Source organism: Podarcis muralis, chromosome 5 (genome assembly GCF_964188315.1).
Source record: "Podarcis muralis chromosome 5, rPodMur119.hap1.1, whole genome shotgun sequence".
NCBI lineage: Eukaryota > Metazoa > Chordata > Lepidosauria > Squamata > Lacertidae > Podarcis > Podarcis muralis.
The window spans coordinates 46,597,796-46,617,097 of NC_135659.1; the positions used below are offsets into that span (position 1 = coordinate 46,597,796).

Genomic DNA, 19,302 nt, shown 5'->3' on the forward strand with positions numbered 1-19,302 from the left:
CTCATACCACAGAAACCATGAGCAGTAAACAAAGAATGAGCTTTAGTATAGCATGTGAACTGGATATATGAAAACTTTGCTTGAATTCTAAATTATTATTGCTGCCTGCAAGCTCATAGCTCTCTTTTCTCAAAGGTTTTAGCTTATAGCAACAGAAACATGGTACTTTTCAATGATAAAATTATGTGGCAGTTCATTAACCTTCTAGTCAATAAGTTTTACTTTTCAGAGGACACATATAGGATTGCACTGTTAGTTCTTGGGATAGGAGTGATGCAGTGTGGGTTTATTGCACATCAGACCTGTAACATTATATGGATTTTGCAACAGCACTTGGCATCTGGGTGTAAGGCTGAGGCTGCAATCACAGGCCTATTTACTTCAAATGAAGTCCTATTGAAATCAGTGGGACAGTTCCAAGTAATGTTCAGGCTCCTACCCAAAACACACAGGCAGAGGCTGTTATTTGTAAGAAAGAGATTTTTATTCAGGCAAGTACAGGGTCAGCAGCAGACACAGTGCTCAGGAGTCATGATTCAAGAGTAGGGCAAGAAGTTCAGAACTGGATGGAAGCAACAAAGATGTCCCAACAGGTTTTCCCACCCCTCCCTCCAAACCTTTAACCATGAGGCATGGTCTGCTCTCTGACACTGTGGGAATGTCAAGCTTGCAAGCGAACATTCTGTTGGGGGTGAGTGGGTCTCCTCTCACCTGTGAAGGCAGTTCCTGGTTCTAGGTGACAAAGCTGCACTTTCCTGTTCAGACACCACCTGTTCATCTCCATTGACTGATTAAAGTCCTCCCCAGCCTCCACTGAGGCTCTCCGCTCTATAGAGCCTCAGAGGTCAGAGCCATCTTCCCTGCTTCCTTTTCCAAGGTGACTGACATTAAGGGTGTGGGATCCCCCCATACTCCAACCCAGGGCCACACAGTTAATCTCTCACCTCTGTTTCTTTCTCCTTCTCTTTCTGGGGCTGCCAGTCCAAGCCCAAGCCTGACAGTGCTGTGGGGCTCATGACAAGTAAACCCAGTGAGAATTGGGCTGTAAGTCTCAAGTTTCTTCGGGAGCAAAAATTGGAGGGAGTAACTGGTGTGACATGGCACTTACACAGGTCACAAATGGTATGTTTTCACCCCACCGTCTTCACCCCACCGCCCTGCGGAGGCTTTGCACAGCCATCCCGAAGCTAGAACAGCGAGACGGAGGGCTGCGCAGTGCCCCGTCTCGCTGTTTTGGCTTCGGGGACAGCCTTTCAAGCCTCTGCAGGGCAGCGGGGTGCCTTCACCCCGCCGCCCTGCGGAGACTTTGTGCAGACATCCCAAAGCTAGAACAGCTTTGGGCTGCAGGCAGCTATCCGCAAGCCTGCGGAGCCCGGTGGGAGTTCCCTCCGGGCTCCCAAGGCTTGCGGATAGCTTCCTGAAGCCTGGAGATCGAGAGGGGTCGCTGCGCACCGACACCTCTCGCTCTCCAGGCTTCAGCGAAAGCCTGCATTCGCTCCATAGGACGCACACACACTTCCCCTTCATTTTTTTTTGGGGGGGGGGAGTACGTCCTATAGAGCGAAAAATATGGTAGATTTTGCAAAAGGATCTTGGAACATACTGGGGAGTATCCAGTGGTGTGGAATCTGCTTCCATTTGTGTCGTGAGACTTTCCCTTCTCTCTACTACAGCCTCCCACATGCCCCCCCCCCGGCCTGCTCTGGAGTGTTGGGGAAACGTCAGGGCAGATTTGGGAGTGCATGAAGGCTGCAGATGAAGGAGAAATCTGTAACTCCAATGCTGGATAATAATACCCACTGTATTGTGATGTATGTTTGCTCTGGAAGCATATATTTTTTTTTAATTTCTCAAGAACATTGGCCTTTTACATAGAAGAGGATTCTGAAATATGTGGCACAGGCCGCTGCATTTCAAAACAGTGCAGCCATTGCTTTGCTTTGGTCTGAATGGAACAAATGTTGTCATTTTCATGGTAAAAAAAAGAGTATGTGACTTTGCATTAGCAGTTGGAACACTTTGATGTTTTAAGCCTTGAAGTCTGAGTAAAGCTAACAGTAATAGATACTCTACTGTTTGGCTGCTCTGGGCTGCCGGGGATGATGATTTGCTTTTACCCATTTGTCTGGGAAGCACAAGTGGACATCATTTCCTAAGGTTAATTACAAGGTTTTTATAGAAAAAAAAGTTGACTAGAAACCAGCTGCCCAGATAGTAAATTTTTTTTAGTCAAATACCAATATTGGAACATTTGTTTGCCTTGCAACTGATGAACAGGAAGGACTCTACAATGTATCCTCCTATAACATTTCACAGATGAAAATACAGTCATACCTTGGAAGTCGAATGGAACCCATTCCGGAAGTCTGTTCAACTTCCAAAACATTCAAAAACCAAAGCGCGGCTTCTGATCGGAAGCCCCGTCAGACGTTCGGCTTCCAAAAGAACATTTGAAAACCGGAACACTCACATCCAGGTTTCAATCGTTCAGGAGCTGATTTGTTCTGGAGCCAAGGCGTTCAAGATCCAAGGTACGACTGTACTTGTCATGGCTCAATTTCCAAGCCAAAGACCACTGCTTGAACTGTCCCACCCCAGCAATTTGGCACATTGCAGAAGGCTCTGCCCTGCTTTCTGTATTTCATTTTTGCATTAGACCTGTCCTCAACTGGTTTAATAGTTGATAGGATGTTCTGAGGAAGCTAAATTCTGATGAATGTACTCAAGCAACTTGCATCCTCCACAGACAAAAATAGAGATGGTGATTTATTAGGCAGAGAGAGTAGGGAATAAGGAAGCATGGAAGCATATGATACAGTCTAGCTACCACTAGTTATCTGAAAGCCTTGCCCACTAGGGTTTCTCCTGAACTGGAAGGTATCACTGGTAACTCTGACTAAAGATGACAGGAGTTAGTAGCCAATATTTTAATTTCCTGTGGAGCCATTTGAAATGATTTTTATGTTCTATGGAGAATCAATCTATGTACCTTCAGTGGCTAAGCACAAAAAAAAGAGTCTTGTGTTTTTACAGCTGAACTTAATAAACCTTAGTGTTATGAATCTGGGCTGCTACTGTTAGGAGTGCCCCACCTATTGCAGTAAGTATGTGATTATTTTAGTGCCATTCCATGCACTTTGCATAAACATCTTTTTAAAAAACAAACCATATTTGTTGGCAGTTAAATATTAAACCCAGCCTTTGGAAGTTAATATTAAACCTAGCAAGAACTGCTTAAACTCAGAACTAAATTTATATTTTAGGAAGAGGTCAGTTGGCCAGGGAGAGTGTGTTAGATCTCTCTACTTGTACTTACAAGGTGTGAATGGAAAAATAAGAAGAAAATGACATGTATGTGTCCTATTAAGACTGTAAGATGCATTTCTATCATGTGCAGTTCACATAAAGGAAAGTAGATAACATTTTTATTACATTTAGATTCTATATGGTGCTTTTTCTGAGCGTTTGAGTAATTCTTACAAAATTCCTACCAGGTAGTCCAGTATTATTATCCTCATGTATGAGAGATCTGTGGTGGAGTATAATGGTACCTGCCAATAGAATCTTAATAGTCTGTCACAGCAGACTTATCAACACACTTGGTCAGTCTTCCCCATCTTGATGCCCTCCAGATGTTTTAGGCTATAGTTCTCACCATTCCTTGCCTGTCCACCTTCGTTTGATCCAAACAACAATACTTTGAAGTTGGTTAGGAAGAGAGTTGGGGAGTAAGCTTCATGGCTAAGGCTGTTATCCTAACCTCAGGTTCCCAGGAATAAGCCCTATTTATGTACATAACTAGAGGTACCACTGTATATCAGTAGGCTTTACTTCTGACCGGACATAGTTAAGATTGCCCTGCAAGTGGGGATTTGTAGCTGGTTCTTCCCAATTGTAGTCTGAGCACTCTTAAGTGCTCTGTTAAACTGATTTTCAGTGTACTATCCTGACTCTACTTTTACTCTGATTGGATGGTGACTTTGGACAGAATTATCTGGGGGCCTCTTACTAAAGGACTGAACCTAGAGCACAGCTGGAAAATTACTTCCTGCAGTTTTATGTCAGGATTACTTAGATGAAGTAAATTGCATGCTTTGAACGCTCATAAGGACTGTTATTATTTATTATTTTGAGTTTCAGCATTAGAGATTGGAGCGTGAGTATCCTTCGAGAAACAGAGACCACATAACATGGGAGATTTTAATTGGGCTTCGTTTTGACCTGGACTGTGTTCCTCTCTATCCATGCTAGCCGTGTGCTTCTTCGCCTCTATTCAACACAGGGAGGAAAGGGCCACTGCAGGATGAGAAGTATCCTGTGTATTGTATGGGTTGGATGGTCTCCCCAAAAGGGCTCATGGAGTTTTGGTGCTGGAGCTTGAAGACCTAGTGTACAAAATAGTATAAAGCCATCACTTTTTCAGATGCATTTTGTTGCAGAAATGTCTGTCTATCTATCTATCTATTTGAAGCCAAGCAGAACTAGGGTAGACCAGTAGCTGGATGAGCAACCACCTAAGAAGCCAGCTCATACTAGCTCAGGTAGAAAACAAGCAAATTGGGTTATTTTAATTCTTTGCAGTCTGTGACTGTTCCCCACCCCCACAACTTTTAGGATGGCTAGATGCACTTTTTAAGTAGTTATCTAGAATTGAGGGAACTTTTGCAGGTGCAACTTGTGCATGCGTGAAAATGCCACACCTATCAAAATATCCTCTTCTACACAACCATTGAAGGCGAGAATCCATCTTCCTTTGCATTTGGTTGGTAGCACAAAGTAGGGAGGTGGTTTGCTGGGTGTAACCAAGAGCAACCATGGTGATACAGTGAGGAGATGCCTTCCCACCTGTACCATTCAGCACTGGGTAAGCAGGCAGTTGCTAAGAGCAGGTTCCAGACATCTGTGCTTGCATAGTGCTGGCTGTGGCTCCATCACTGCCTGCTGGCTCTGAAAGATAAATGGAGGAAAATCTTGCTGTACTTTGGCCACTTGTAGTTTTGCCTAATTTACCTCCCTCACCTGCTGATGCTGTTGGTTACCTTTCTCTGCCTCTGTCCTTTTCTCTTGATCTCTCCCTTTCATTTTAAAAAGAAACTCAAGCAAAGAAAATTGTGATGACCTTAGGCTCAATATTCCACACACACACACAAGGTCAAATTACTGAGGCAGTACCATTGTGTGAATGCTGCCATATGTCTATAAGTTACAATAATTTGCTGTAAATGTTAGCAACTCTGCTCCACCATTGTTTGCTTGGTATCCACTTATTTAGATTGAATAACAGATATATGGTGAATGCTTATAATCCTCTGAAGAACATTGAGATGTTCTAAATAATAATGGTGATTTACTGGAACAATGTAAGGTTGCTTGTTAGTTATATTAAAATAGATAGCATAGCCTGCCATGATACTTTTGGTAGGACACACACATCCTCCCTCTGCACTTCAAGATGCAGATTGATCAGTTAGCAAATGCTGGAACATTTAAGTTTTATTTAAACAAGCTTTCTCATTTAATTTTGTGGATATACTAAATGCTTCATGCTTTTCTTTTTCTGCAGGCAGCTATAAATGGTGTTATACCACAGGAAAATGGGATTTTACAAAGGTAGGTGGCAAACTTTCTCACTATTAGTCCTTCTAAGCATATGGAACAAATCATTTCTATTGTTAGTGAGCTACTATTGGCACCAGTCGTTCCTGTATCTTGCTGTAGCTTTCAAATGTTAAAATTTCTAGGTTGGAAGAGCTTAATAAACAGTGGACCAATTTTTCTTTTTTCCTCCTGCTTACCAATACCTTTTATTTTTGTGTCCTGTCTTTTTATGTTGTAAGCCTGTGAGCAGAGACTATCTCACTGCTAAAACTTTAAAATCTGCAACTTTTTATTGCTCAGCTTATGAAATTTTTTTGCTCTGATCCAGCAGGGGCAATCTGTAAACCAGGGGGAAAGCTGAATTTGAATAATCTTTTAGGTACTGTGTGTGTAAAAAGGTGCTGTACGGAGGGAAACCAATCCCCTTCTTCCAGACATGGGGCTACTTGCATTGTGCTTCTATATTGGCACCCCGCCAAACAGATAGGTCAGTATGGTTTGGGGAGGATAGTGGGGCTAATCCCTTCTCCTTTCCTACTTAGCTCTGAAACCTCACAGCCCTGGCCATCTGTTTAGCAGAGAAGATCTTCGCATGTAGTAATGCTCCTGCAGCCCACTTCAGCACACACAAAATCTCTGAATTGGGGCCAATACAGTTTTGCATGGAAATGTATACACCTAAACACAGCACATCCATTGTTCATCTTAGCTTTGAAACGGCCCATGGCTTCAGAGTTGAGAATTGCTCTTTGTTCTCCCTGATGAGGGAGAAGGAAAAGAGGCCTCTGTATAAGAGAGAATCATAGTGCTCTATTTGTTTGTTGACCCACCCACCCTGCGCGACACACATACAATTTGGGATGCAGAACGATAGGAATTACCCTACCGGACCGTTGAGATGATAAATGTTCTAAGGCTGAAGCAGTGCAGATGTGTAAGCAACCACTCACAGCACAGTTCAAGCTGGCAACATCTGAGTTTGTTAACGTTTTATGCTTTTATTTTGCACTGAAGCCTTGGGACATTTGAAACCGTATACAAAAGGTCAGCATGAACTTCCCTTCTTTTTTTAAAAAAAGGAAGAGACATGAGAAGGGACAAATTTTCAGCTGCCGGCTTATAAATATAAAGCTTCTTAATTTAGACATCATGGCTTGATCATAACTAACTACTTAGAATTTCCACTGAAATGTTGCCTACTTAAAACACTCTCCCACTTCTGTGGCAATGCTCACAGTATTTTTTATAACTAAGAATAGAAGGAAAGGGTAACAGAACACTGTATTTTGGCAGAGCTACTAATATAACTCCCTGCCTATCCCTGATTAGATGCTTGTCTAAATAAAAACACTTTATATCGATCTGTTCAGTAGTTGTTTTTATATATTTATACGTGCTTTCAAGGGAAGGGGGTTCCAAAGCTGGGGAGAAATGTATATGCCCATACTATTGTCTTCTTTTCAGCAAGAGTTGAATCAAAGACTGCTTTCAGACACATAGGGATCATAATAGGACATAGCAAATATATGGCAGGCCTAAGTCATCTAGGGCTTTCCAGAACTGATTTGTGCTTGGGGGGGGGGACAGGAAGCCAATGCAGTCCCCAGAGCACTGGTCTAATATGCTTCTGGTGACCCTTGCAAAATGGGTTGTCGTGTTCCATATTGGCTGCAGTCTCCTGATATTCTTTAGCATAAGATACTGTGAGTGATTATACAGAGTTCACTCTAGATGTTAATCCTGCTAAAAGAGACCTATGCATTTTTATTAATGCACAGTACCTAGTATCCTTCAACTGCATTTGTAATTAATCTATGAGGAGATGCAGAATATTGTAAATGTGTAGTAGTAAAACCCTGCAAGTCATGCCCAGGTGAAGCTGCAAGGTCTGGGATAGCACATCAAAAGAACCATTGTCTGTGTTTGCATGTATCAGTAAGCCAGGGTTTCTGACTTATGGCTTAACATGAATGGTCACGCTGGTGCATGGTGCCCACATGCTGCTTTTTCATTCTTACCCTGGCATGAGTGGGGTGAAAAAAACAGGAAGCCTTGGCTTCCCGTCATGTCTGAACTAGAGAGCATAGTTTTTCGCTGCCTAGCAAACCATGATCTATTGACAAACCATTGTTTAAGATTGGGTAGTGATTGTGGCTTATTAGGGAGTAACCAACCATGATATCTGGTTCAGACATAATGGGAAAGCAGGTTCATTTGCATATGATACTCACACACAAGAGAATAGCAAAGTGGGAGTGTTGCACCCATATGCTGCTTATCCATGTCAAACCACAATAAGCCAGAAATCCTGCCTTATCTTTACATGTGTTAGTTTTTGTAGTAGGTTTCACCCTTTATCTTTAGAGTGAGTTTGCTGAATCACTCATGGGAAGTCTTGGGCAGGAGGAATTGCTCAGTCACCAATTGTAGTGAAGAAGTCTGGCAAATATAGTCTTTCATAAGCATTTAGCTTTAATATTTTAAAGATGCTTGTAAAAAGTAGGGCCAACCAAGTGAGTGCTGGTTGTAAAGGTGGTTTTTCATCCCCTTTATAGCTGGAATGGTACCTTAAAAAATGTATTACATCTAAAGGCACCCAGAGTAAAAAAGGTAGTCCAAATCCTGACAACTTGATGAACTATTTCAGGATGCTGGAGGAATTCATTTCAAGCATGCCGGTTTGTGGCTAATAACTCCTAGAATCAGTCTTGAACAAGAGCAACATGCCTGCTACTTGAACTCTAGCTTCTGCGCCATTCCTGGTTTCAATCCCAAGATATGTTCAGAGAACCCAAAAAGGTTGTTCTAACAAACTAACTGCCTGTGTTTTCTTAAAAGCCTACGTATGTGTGTTTCCCTCCCCAGTGAATATAGTGGAGAGACTTCACAAGGGCCAGCCTATGGCCCCGCTAGCCATCCTTCCTCCTCATCGTCAACACCTTCTTCATCTTCTGCGTTTCGCCATGTAGTGCCATCCAGACAGATAGTGGAAAGACAACCACGAATGCTTGACTTCAGGGTTGAGTACAGAGACCGAAATGTGGATGTAGTACTTGAAGACAGTTCAACTGTTGGTAAGAAAGCTGTTGCAAGAAGGGACTGACAAAATTAAAATGGATGTGTGCCTAAACTACAGTGCAAGTTCATTTCTTTGAGAGGCTTGTGGGGAGAGAGGATGTTTGAAAGCACCACTTTTAAAGCCAGTGATGCTCTACCTGTTTGAGTAGGGGGAATGGGGGCCAGTTCTTTGAGTGAACAAATCAACATGACAAACAGGACATAAATTTTCTTGCTGCACAACAGTGATGGGGGCCCAGAAATGTGATAATCTCCAGGGAGAGTAGTGTCTAAGACTCGAAAGAAGTTTCTAAAACTCTTCCCTTGTTGGAGCAGCATCATTGGAGCCTTTCTTTTTTTGCAAAATAAGGGACACTTTTCTTTCTTTCTTAAAATTTATCATTATCTCTTTGGTACTCCTACAAGACTCAAAGATAACTAAGCAGTACCAGTTTGACTCTCAGTGAATTTACTCTCTTCTTAAGTCACTTTATATAAACTGGAAACATATGGGATTTACTAAATAATATTTCTGTGACTTGAGAATATAACTAGAGACATCCATAGTCTGTATAACCCCTTTGGCCAAATAATTTTGGAGGAGAATACAATTGTTTTCGTGTTTTGTTTGTTAAGAACATCGTTCAATGACCTCTGATCACTGAGGTGGCATGCAAACATTTCCTTTTAAAAAAATGTATTCAGATTATGATAACATATTTGGATTGTTATTATTCAATGCATAAATACACCTATAATTTTCTAATTTCTGTACATGTATTAAAAGACAAATTAGTCTCTGCCTACAGATGCAATACAATGGAAAAAGGAATGGGGTAGGAGAGGAAAGACAGCATTGGAGCAGCTTCTCCACTGGCCAAGGCCAGGTTTGTCTTCTTGACCTGCTCTTTCTGGGATGCAGGGGGTGGAGCCTACCAGTGGCCCTTGGTCCCCTGACCTGTAGCAGAGGCCAGAACATGATTTCCTTTTGGTGCTTAGTGTATTTCAAAACCATCTGTGTATTGCTTCTAGTATTTGCTCCACATCAGCTAAGGTGAAGCATCTTAAAACTTTAATTGTAATATATGATCGAAGAGTGACATCTAGTGGCATGTTCTAATTATTGGCTGAGCATGTACTTGTTTGGTCAGTCTCTATTTCCCCCTCCCAGTCCCACCCCACCCCCCTTATTATGCTCAATTCTCCACCTCATTTAGTTGTCTGAACTTTTTTTTGTGGGGGACATGATTTCATAATTTCTGCTGGCTCACTATCCTTCAACTTCTTTTTGCAGATGAGAGAACAATATTCAACATGCACAACTCTCATTAGGATGGTGCCTAGAGCAACAACATTTAGTCAGTCCTAACACTTTGATAAGGTTAAAAAGGTGCCCCTGATTAATGAGGCAGCAGGTTTTTGAACTTTTGTAAGGGTCTTCAATACAAGGCTTTAATCTGAAAAAGAGGGGAGGTGGCAAGATCTGCCTTAAGAGGCATTCATGCTTGTGTGTGAAAAGGGGAAGCCTCTTCACATAGGGTGGTTGCTGCAACACATCTTAAAACAATGGGTTGGATCCAGAGAAACACTCACAGGAAGGGTGGGTGGAAGGTGACTTTACATCCCTCTTCTCTCCATTGAGCCCCCTGAAAAGGCTTTTCTAAAGGTTGGGGTTCCTACTCAGTGGGTTAGGGTGGTCTAGCCTAGCCTGTGATGGAGACAGAATGGGGAATCACTGAAAATCACATGAATTCACCTTCTGTACTTGGTTTTTGGGGATCCCTTGGGGATCTTTGGCCCCCATACCACAGTTCTCCCCCTGAGTGGAATCTTCTGATCTTCAGGAGAGGCTTTTTCAGGGCTGCTAAGCGACCCAAATCGTACATTACATCCCTAGATTGATTTGGTGGGGAGGATGACTTGGTGATTTCAGCCTGTGTGTGCTGGCTTTTATTCATGTGCATCTTATTTTAAACATTACAGTTATTGTGGGGGTTGCCGAGGAGTGCCATAAGTGGAGGAGGTATGCTCAGTGGGCAGATCAGACAAGGCATAATCTTGCCTCCCTCCCTCCCTCCACCGGTTGTAGATAGGGAGAAAGTAAAGATGGATACTATCCAAACCAGGCCACTGCTTTGTTTTGGTATATTGCCCAACTAGTAATTAAGATAGTATATTAATCCAGTGTATCATTAGAATATTATTCCAGATGGTGATATTTGGTTCAGTAGCTGAACTTCACAGGAGGATGTGGGTAGTGTTACTGAATCACAAACACACAAATTTACCTTTTACTTTATCTGGATAATTTATTTCCCTTCCTCCCGCAGTGTAAAGTCACCATGGTTACATTCTCCTTTCTTTTTAAAAAAATGCAAAATAACAATACCTGTAACCTGGGGGGGGGGGGGGGGAGAACCTTGAAGGTGCTTCCGATATGGAGAACACATTGAATAGACAATAGGAAACCTTTCCTTTGGCTTTTGGATTAAAGAACGACCAGTCTTCCTCTTGCTTCATTGCAATATTACATGAACATACTTATGAGATATGTGAAAAAATCAGACACTTCATTTGCACCTCTTAAATGCCACTGTAGAATCCCTTTTTTAGCTAATCTTTGTTATTATAACACAAACAGTGTTCTAGAGCCCTCCATCTGCGTTGTGCTCAAGGCCCATTTTCCCATTACGTGTACTCAAACCTAGATTTGCCATCAAGTGCACCCTCCAGCAGGCCACTCAGGTCCCCAATGAGTGTGGCTTGATGATGCACATGTTTACAACTATGTACATGTCACAGTTGTAGTATTTTGAACTAGTATTTAAAATTGTTTGCCCATGTTTAGCAGCTGTTGCACAAAATGTCCGCTAGATGGAGTTATGCTACACCACCAATGAATAAAGATGTAATTTTCATTACAGTCTGACATCTACCTAATGCCACGAGACTAATAATTTTTCCACATATTATTGTGAAATGACCGCTCTTTTGGACAATGCTTAATGTAATTCTGTATGGTGAGGCAATTGCTTGCTTGTAGGACGTTTTCAAGGAGGGCATGGGGGAACCACAAATCGGAATCGGAAAAATAATACAAAGACTGTTAAGGAGATGGTTGTTTTTCTATCTTGGTATCTTACAAACATCTGTACATTTGAAATCCGCAGTGCTGTTCACAGAGATAGATAAGATTTCTCAATTGCGGAAAGATTTTGGCCCCACTGATGGCAATAATAGGCAATGGAAAACTGTTTCTGCAGTGACATTGGAGGGGGCCAACGGTTAGTGATGTAGAGAAAGACTTTTTCATAGCTGTAGAGTTCAGTCCTGGCACCTGAGTTGTAAAGGTTTGAAGCAGGTGACCTGGGGAAAGCCATTAACAGGCACCTTGTTGTTGCCTGTCTGTGTGGACAGAACTTGGCTAAATAGACCTTTAGTTCAGTCCCTTGTAAAACAGCCTATTATTTTCCCTATAATAGGGATGGGGAACCTTTTCTTCATGAGAACCACATTTCCTCCTGGGGACCACTTGCCAGTGGTGGGAGGAGCTGTGTTGCTATGTTCCAACCTTGCAAAAACCAAAGGTTTCTCTACACTTATACATACATCTCTCCAGCTCCTCACTCTCCTATCCAGACCAGCAAGGGGCATTTTTCACAGTTGCAAGTGCAGATTCCAGCCAGGCAAAAGATCTTGAGGATGGCATGGAGAGCGGCCAGTGTCTGGTATGGTGTCAGGAAGAGGTGTTTGGCCCAGGAAGGCGGTGCATGGTCTAGGGAGAGGTCTGAGGGCCAGATAGAAGGGTTGTATTTGGCCCCTGAACCTCAGGTTCCTCACGTCTGCTTTGTAAGATGGTAAATGAGTGATAGTATTTTGATCTTAATCTTTGTGAACTTTAAACATATACTTAAGCAGTACTTACAAGCAAAAGTACTGACTGACATATTAAAAATCAATAGGAGTTGAAGGGTTGCATGTGAACTATATATCCTGTACAACAAAAATTATGCACTTCGTTGTCGTTCATTGTATACCATTTGGGGTCACTGTATCTATCTTTTCTGACATTGGAAAAACAAATAATTTTAAAGCCAATAAATATTTGTGACATAAAATGATAGCATTTGTTTTTGGCATATTTTAATGTTTTGATAGTTATTATTGCTTTGATGATTTAGAATTTATCCTAAATAGTATTTTAACATCCTGTTGTTTGTTTTATGCTATTATATACGCTGAGAGAAAGAGAGAGAATGTTATCTCTAGATTTGTGTCTTATTAAATTCTTCGGTAACGTTGAAACTACAGTAACAGTATGGAATGTTTGGGCTTCTCAGGCCTAGTAACTTTTCTTTTTGCCAATGTTTACTAAAGATGAATGCCGAAAAAACATAAATATGGACAATACTTTTGTTTTGCAGGAGAGATCAAACACATTTTAGAAAATGAGCTTCAGATTCCTTCATCAAAAATGTTGCTAAAAGGCTGGAAAACTGGAGACGTAGATGACAGTGTAAGTTCCTATATTTGTCCCAGAATCAAATGCTGAGCTTTCTGCTACACTCAGGTTAACCTACTTCATATAGTTGCTGTGAAGAAAAAATAGGAATTGGGAGAATCGTGTACACCACCTTGAGCTCCTGGGGGTACACTTGTTATTTTTTTAGAAAAACACAGACATGAACGCTAATGATTCATTTATAGATAAACCAAAATGGCCCTTGCTTTGAGGTGAATGTACCTGATGCAAAATGTTTCTAATTTCCAACATTTTTTCCCTATAGACTGTTCTAAAAACTCTACACTTGCCAAAAAACAACAGCCTCTATGTCCTAACGCCTGATTTGCCACCACCTTCCTCATCAAGTATGCCTGGGTAAGATACAATTTTTAAAAATACTGTTTGAGCATAGTAAAATAGCACAGCATGTGAGGGGTTTGCATTAACAATGTTGCCAAATCAGAATTAGACTTACGTTGCCTTTTGTTTTAAAATATTAATACTGGACTTTGTGCTCACTTTTCCCCATAGTAAACATTTATGTAAAGGTAAGGTAATAAATGAATGGGACGCAGGTGGCGCTGTGGTCTAAACCACAGAGCCTAGGGCTTGCCAACCAGAAGGTCGGCAGTTCGAATCCCTGCGATGGGGTGAGCTCCCTTTGCTCGGTCCCTGCTCCTGCCGACCTAGCAGTTCGGAAGCACGTCAAAGCGCAAATAGATAAATAGGTACCGCTCTGGCGGGAAGGTAAACGGCATTTCCGTGTGCTGCTCTGGTTCGCCAGAAGCAGCTTAGCCATGCTGGCCACATCACCTGGAAGTTGTACGCTGGCTCCCACAGCCAATAAAGTGAGATGAGCGCCGCAACCCCAGAGTCGTCTGTGACTGGACCTAATGGTCAGGGGTCCCTTTACCTTTACCTTTAAGGTAATAAAATACTAGAAGGGAGATATTTTTTCTGTCCAATTTCTTCAAAGATAATTGTTAATAGATTTTTAAATTCTTGTTCTTGACACACTCTAATCTGGGTAATTAAAATTGGTGGGTGGTTGTTCTTGATGTGTAAAATGGATATAATATGAACAGGAATCATCCTGTAGAGTGGGAGATCAGCCAAGATTATTTTATGGTTCCTTCAAGCCATATCTATCATTTTCCCAAGGTAGATAACTTATGGGCAAGGGTGCAAAGTTGAATGAACTATTTGGGGGGGGGGCAGATAAGCCCCACCCTGCAAAACTGAACCCAAGACATGGCACACATACACCATTTGAATTGCAATGCCCTAAACTTGGGAGGGGGCAGCCCCCTTAAATATTTTATGGGGGGAGGCGGAGGGACCTCTTCCCCTAGAAGTTGGCTCCTGTGCTTATGGGTGTGAATAACTTGAACAGCATGTAGATTACAAACCAGTTGTATTTTCAATTGAACATTTCAGTTATTAGCAATTGAAACCACAAAATAAATTGTGAGGGCTGATCACAACGTATGAGAATTTATTTTTAAGTACTGACCTGTAACAGAGCTACTAATGTGCAAGTGTCTGCACACACAAGAGTGCAGTTAAATAGAAGCAGACCACCATCTTAGGAATGGTGTCAGTCCTTTCCCTTCTATATACAGGTGAAAGATCTTTGCATACAATGGATAGCTGAAGTAGACAGAATTAGGATTCAATCGGGATTGGAGAACAGCATGGTGTCCTCCATATGTTGTTGGGGTCCAACTCCCCTTGGCCCCAGACAGCATGTTCAGTGGACAGGGCTGATGAGTATTGTAGTCTAACTTCAAGGTGTTGTATGTGGAGCTGTCTTTGAAGCCTCTTTGGAAATTCCAGTTACTTCAAAAGAGAGCTGCTAGACTGCTAAGTGGGATCGCTGGAAGGGAACACAATCCTGTCATTCGTTAGCTGCTATGCTGGCTACTGATCTGTTTTCAGGCACTGTTCACAGTGCTTGTGCTTACCTTTTTTAAAAGCCTTAAGTGCCTTGGAAGTTGGGTAGATAAGGACCACCTTCATCCTCATGAGCTTGGCTGAATGCTGTGAACCTCTTCAGAGGTCCTCCTTTGAGCCCTCACTCCCTGTTTATAGAGTTAGATAGGTGGTCACTGGAGAGGGGACTTCACAGTTGTGCAGGACTGTCTGGTGCTAAATTTTATGTCTTTTGCTGGGCACTGAACAACCTTTCCATTTGCTCAAACCTTCCAACATTTCCCCCCAAGCTGATATCCCCCCCTTAGCTCGGGATATGAATTGCCACCTTACATTTTGAGGAGGATGGTCAGTGCCTACTACTAGAGTTGCCATATTTCAAAAAGTGAAAATCCGGACACAAAATTATTGTGCTATTTTTGGCAAAGTTGTTGAGCTTTCTTTTTCCCCCCCAAAACCTCCCCAAAAATGAAGTTTTTGAGCTATTTTAAAGGAAATTCACCAAAAAAATCAACACTTCTGACATAGGTTGCCATACACTTGCCATTTTTACCGATTTTTGGAAATTCCACCCATACACTATTTCCGATGGACAAATCCTTGATATATCTGGGAAATCCTGGATGTATGGCAGCCCTACGCTACATAATCTTGGGGAAAGTTATTCTGAGAAAGTCATCATGGCAATTTGACATTGAAATCAGTGGTACTTACTTCGGAGTAGATATGTATAAGATTGAGCTGCACACATTTTAGTGACTGTACACTTTAAAGTTTTTTTTATTTCAGGTTTTTTATGAGACAGTTTAGAAAATCTCAAAGTTTAAAAATGTAAACAAGCAGAAACCCTTCTCATTTATCATACTAGCCAGATTTTCTGACTGATTGATGTTTGAGACTAATCTGCCATCTCCTGCTGCATTAGCTACAACAAACATTACATTTACATACCAAGCTCATATTTTGTTTTAGTGTAAATAAACTGTAATTATAGTAAATTTGGATGTCTGTTGACACGAGCTTGTATAAATCAGTATGTTTGCAATAGAAATGTTGATCATTATGTGTCATGATATTTTGTTAAAATTTAGATGTTTGAAGGGAAAAACGAATCAATATGAATAATGAATATTTTTTGTTCTGAAATTCATGAAGAGCCTTTGTGGAGCAGAACTTAGAATAATGGAGGTGGTAAGCCATTGCCCCAATCATGCTGATTCTGAAAACATTGTTTTATTTTCAGAGACAGATTTATCTACTAAATAGCCAAAATAATTGAGATTAGATGCTATTCCCAAGCACTGAAATAGGTGAGAATTTTCCAAAGTATATTAGGAACATCTGGAACTATAACATCAATATCTAAATATGCAACCCTTGAAAATAATAATGCTAATGAAAAGCCAACTTAGATTTTCTGTATGTATTCCAGTTTCCTCATAATCATGATCATGCAGAAAAATTCCCTTTTGTACAGTGAAAACCATGAAAGAACACACCTGAATCAAAATATAGGTATAATGTTGGCTTACCTGCTGCCCTCTCATTTATTGTTGAACTCCAACTCACATTAGCCTTAACCTGCATAGTCAGGGATGATGGGTGTTTTATTACATCTAAAGGTAAGCTGCTTTAGTTGTAGGATAACCATGGAAAAATTAGACTGACTTACTGCTTTTTTCCTTATTTTTATCAGCAGCTGAAGTGAAATACTCTTGCTTTTTTGGGCTGCAAACCTACACCCACTTACTGTATCCCATAAGCTCCATTGAATTTGATGAGATTTACAGCACAATTTGAATTACATAGTAATGTATGTAGTGACTGGTGTGTCAGGGAATGTGTGAGGCATTATGGAGACGGAGATGAAGTGAGCTGCTCTGGGCTTGAGGTGTAGAGAAAAACAGATACAGTGGTGCCTCACAAGACGAAATTAATTCGTTCCGCAAGTTTTTTCTTCTTGCGAGTTTTTCGTCTTGCGAAGCACGGTTTCCCATAGGAATGCATTGAAAATCAATTAATGCGTTCCTATGGAAACCGACTTCAGACCAGGTCCGGGGACAGTCTGTCCCCCGACCTCTTCTGAAGGCTGGGGGGGGGGGGACAAGGGCTTTTCTTCCCACCCCCAGCATTTTAAAAAACCCCGGGACAGCGGAGGGCTTCTCCGCTGTCCGGGGCGATCTTAAAATGCTGGTGGGCGGCATTTTAAGATCGCCCCGGGACAGCGGAGGACTTCTCCACTGTCCGGGGTGATTTAAAAGCCCCTGGGAAGGCAGGCAGGGGGGACAAAGACTTTTGCCCCCCGCCAGCCTTCAGAAGAGGTCCTGGACCTCTTCTGAAGGCGGGCGGGGGGCGAAAGTCTTTGCTCCCCCCCTGCCTGCCTTCAAAAGCTCTCCGGGACAGGCAGGCAGGAGGGAGCAAAGACTTTCGCCCCCCGCCCGCCTTCAGAAGAGGTCCAGGACCTCTTCTGAAGGCAGGCGGGGGGCGAAAGTCTTTGCTCCCCCCCCACCTGCCTTCAAAAGCCCTCCGGGACAGCGGAGAAACGCAGCGCGTTTCTCCGCTCTCCCGGGAAGGCAGGCAGGGGGGAGCAAAGCCTTTTGCCCCCCGCCCGCCTTCAGAAGAGGTCCAGGACCTCTTTTGAAGGCGGGCGGGGGGCGAAAGTCTTTGCTCCCCCCGCCTGCTTTCAAAAGCCCTCCGGGACAGCGGAGAAACGCGCAGCCCGGGGCGATTTTAAACCCGCTGTCCCCCGCTGTCCCGGGGTTTTTAAAAAACCTCTCCGCCCCCCCCCCCCGCCAGGCTTCAGAGCAGCCTTCCGAAGCCGGGCGGCGGGAGGAGGTGTCCCCGCCCCACCGCCCGGCTTCGGAGCAGCCTTCCGAAGCCGGGCGGCGGGAGGAGGTGTCCCCGCCCCGCCGCCAGGCTTCGGAGGAGGTCCGAGGACAGTGGGGAAGACGCGCTGCGCTTCCCCGCTGTCCCGGAGATTTCCCTATGGGCTTTCGTCTTGCGAAGGAAGCCCATAGGGAAATTCGTTTTGCGAAGCGCCTCCAAAACGGAAAACCCTTTCGTCTAGCGGGTTTTCCGTCTTGCGAGGCGTTCGTCTTGCGGGGCACCACTTTATACAGTGGTACCTCGGGTTACATACGCTTCAGGTTATATACGCTTCAGGTTACAGACTCTGCTAACCCAGAAATAGTGCTTCAGGTTAAGAACTTTGCTTCAGGATGAGAACAGAAATCGTGCTCCGGTGGCGTGGCAGCAGCAGAAGGCCCCATTAGCTAAAGTGGTGCTTCAGGTTAAGAACAGTTTCAGGTTAAGTACGGACCTCCGGAACGAATTAAGTACTTAACCCGAGGTAACACTGTATCTGTAATACTGTTACAGAATCAACAACAGACAGCCACTCTGTCCACAGAGATACCATACATCTTTGGGGGAAATGAGGCTTTATGCCCTCTCTGAAAAGTTAAAAGACCAGAGCAGCTCAGAACCCCCATGGGGAGATATTTCTGGAACCTCAGATAAGTTGCAGTAAAGGTCGCATTCTGAGGTGCAATGATACATGTACTTTGCATGTACAGACATATGATACAGGAAGTGTGCACGATAAGATAGGCAACAGTTAGGCTGCATCTCCTTATACCAGTCTATTAGATACGTGGGAGTCCCAAGCTCTGAAGGGCTTTAAAGATAAAAATCACACTTTGAATTGGCTCTGGAAGATAACTGGTAGCCAGTGCATTTGTTGGCCACATTGTATCCCAGCCTTTCTCACTTTGCTAAAAAGAGTTTCTGTCCCTGTCTGGTACCAACAAAAATTTCCTTTCTGAAGCTTCAAATAATAAATAATAATAATAAATTTTATTTATATCCTGCCCTCCCCAGCCGAAGCCGGGCTCAGGGCGGCTAACAACAATAAAATAGGACAACATTCTAAAATCATTCCATTATAAAATTAATTCAACTCAAAATGATGGCAACCATTAGGTTAAAGTTCTGTGAAGATTGCCAAAGGAGGGAGTCAGGCTGTGCCCTGACCAAAGGCCCTGACCAAATGAAGTATTCCATTGGTTTTAGCCTTTTGTTAGGATTGTGGCAGAGGGACAGTCTCTCTGTGTCTGTGTCTGTCTCTCTCTCCTTTCCTCCATTGTCCAGGTTTCCAAGACTGTTTCTCATATCTGCCATTTTACATTAATTGCATTGGTACAAATACTGCC

At 42.7% G+C, this 19,302-nt stretch overlaps 1 protein-coding gene across 1 annotated transcript in view; it reads left to right on the forward strand.

Moving 5' to 3' along the window:
• Window positions 1–19,302, forward strand: part of FAF1 (Fas associated factor 1) — a 167,906-nt gene that overhangs the window by 20,885 nt on the left and 127,719 nt on the right. The window contains exons 3-6 of the mRNA XM_028733519.2: window positions 5,564–5,610; window positions 8,464–8,672; window positions 13,080–13,171; window positions 13,443–13,534. Coding sequence (XP_028589352.1) covers window positions 5,564–5,610; window positions 8,464–8,672; window positions 13,080–13,171; window positions 13,443–13,534 — 440 coding nt within the window. The remainder of the gene's footprint in view (window positions 1–5,563; window positions 5,611–8,463; window positions 8,673–13,079; window positions 13,172–13,442; window positions 13,535–19,302) is intronic.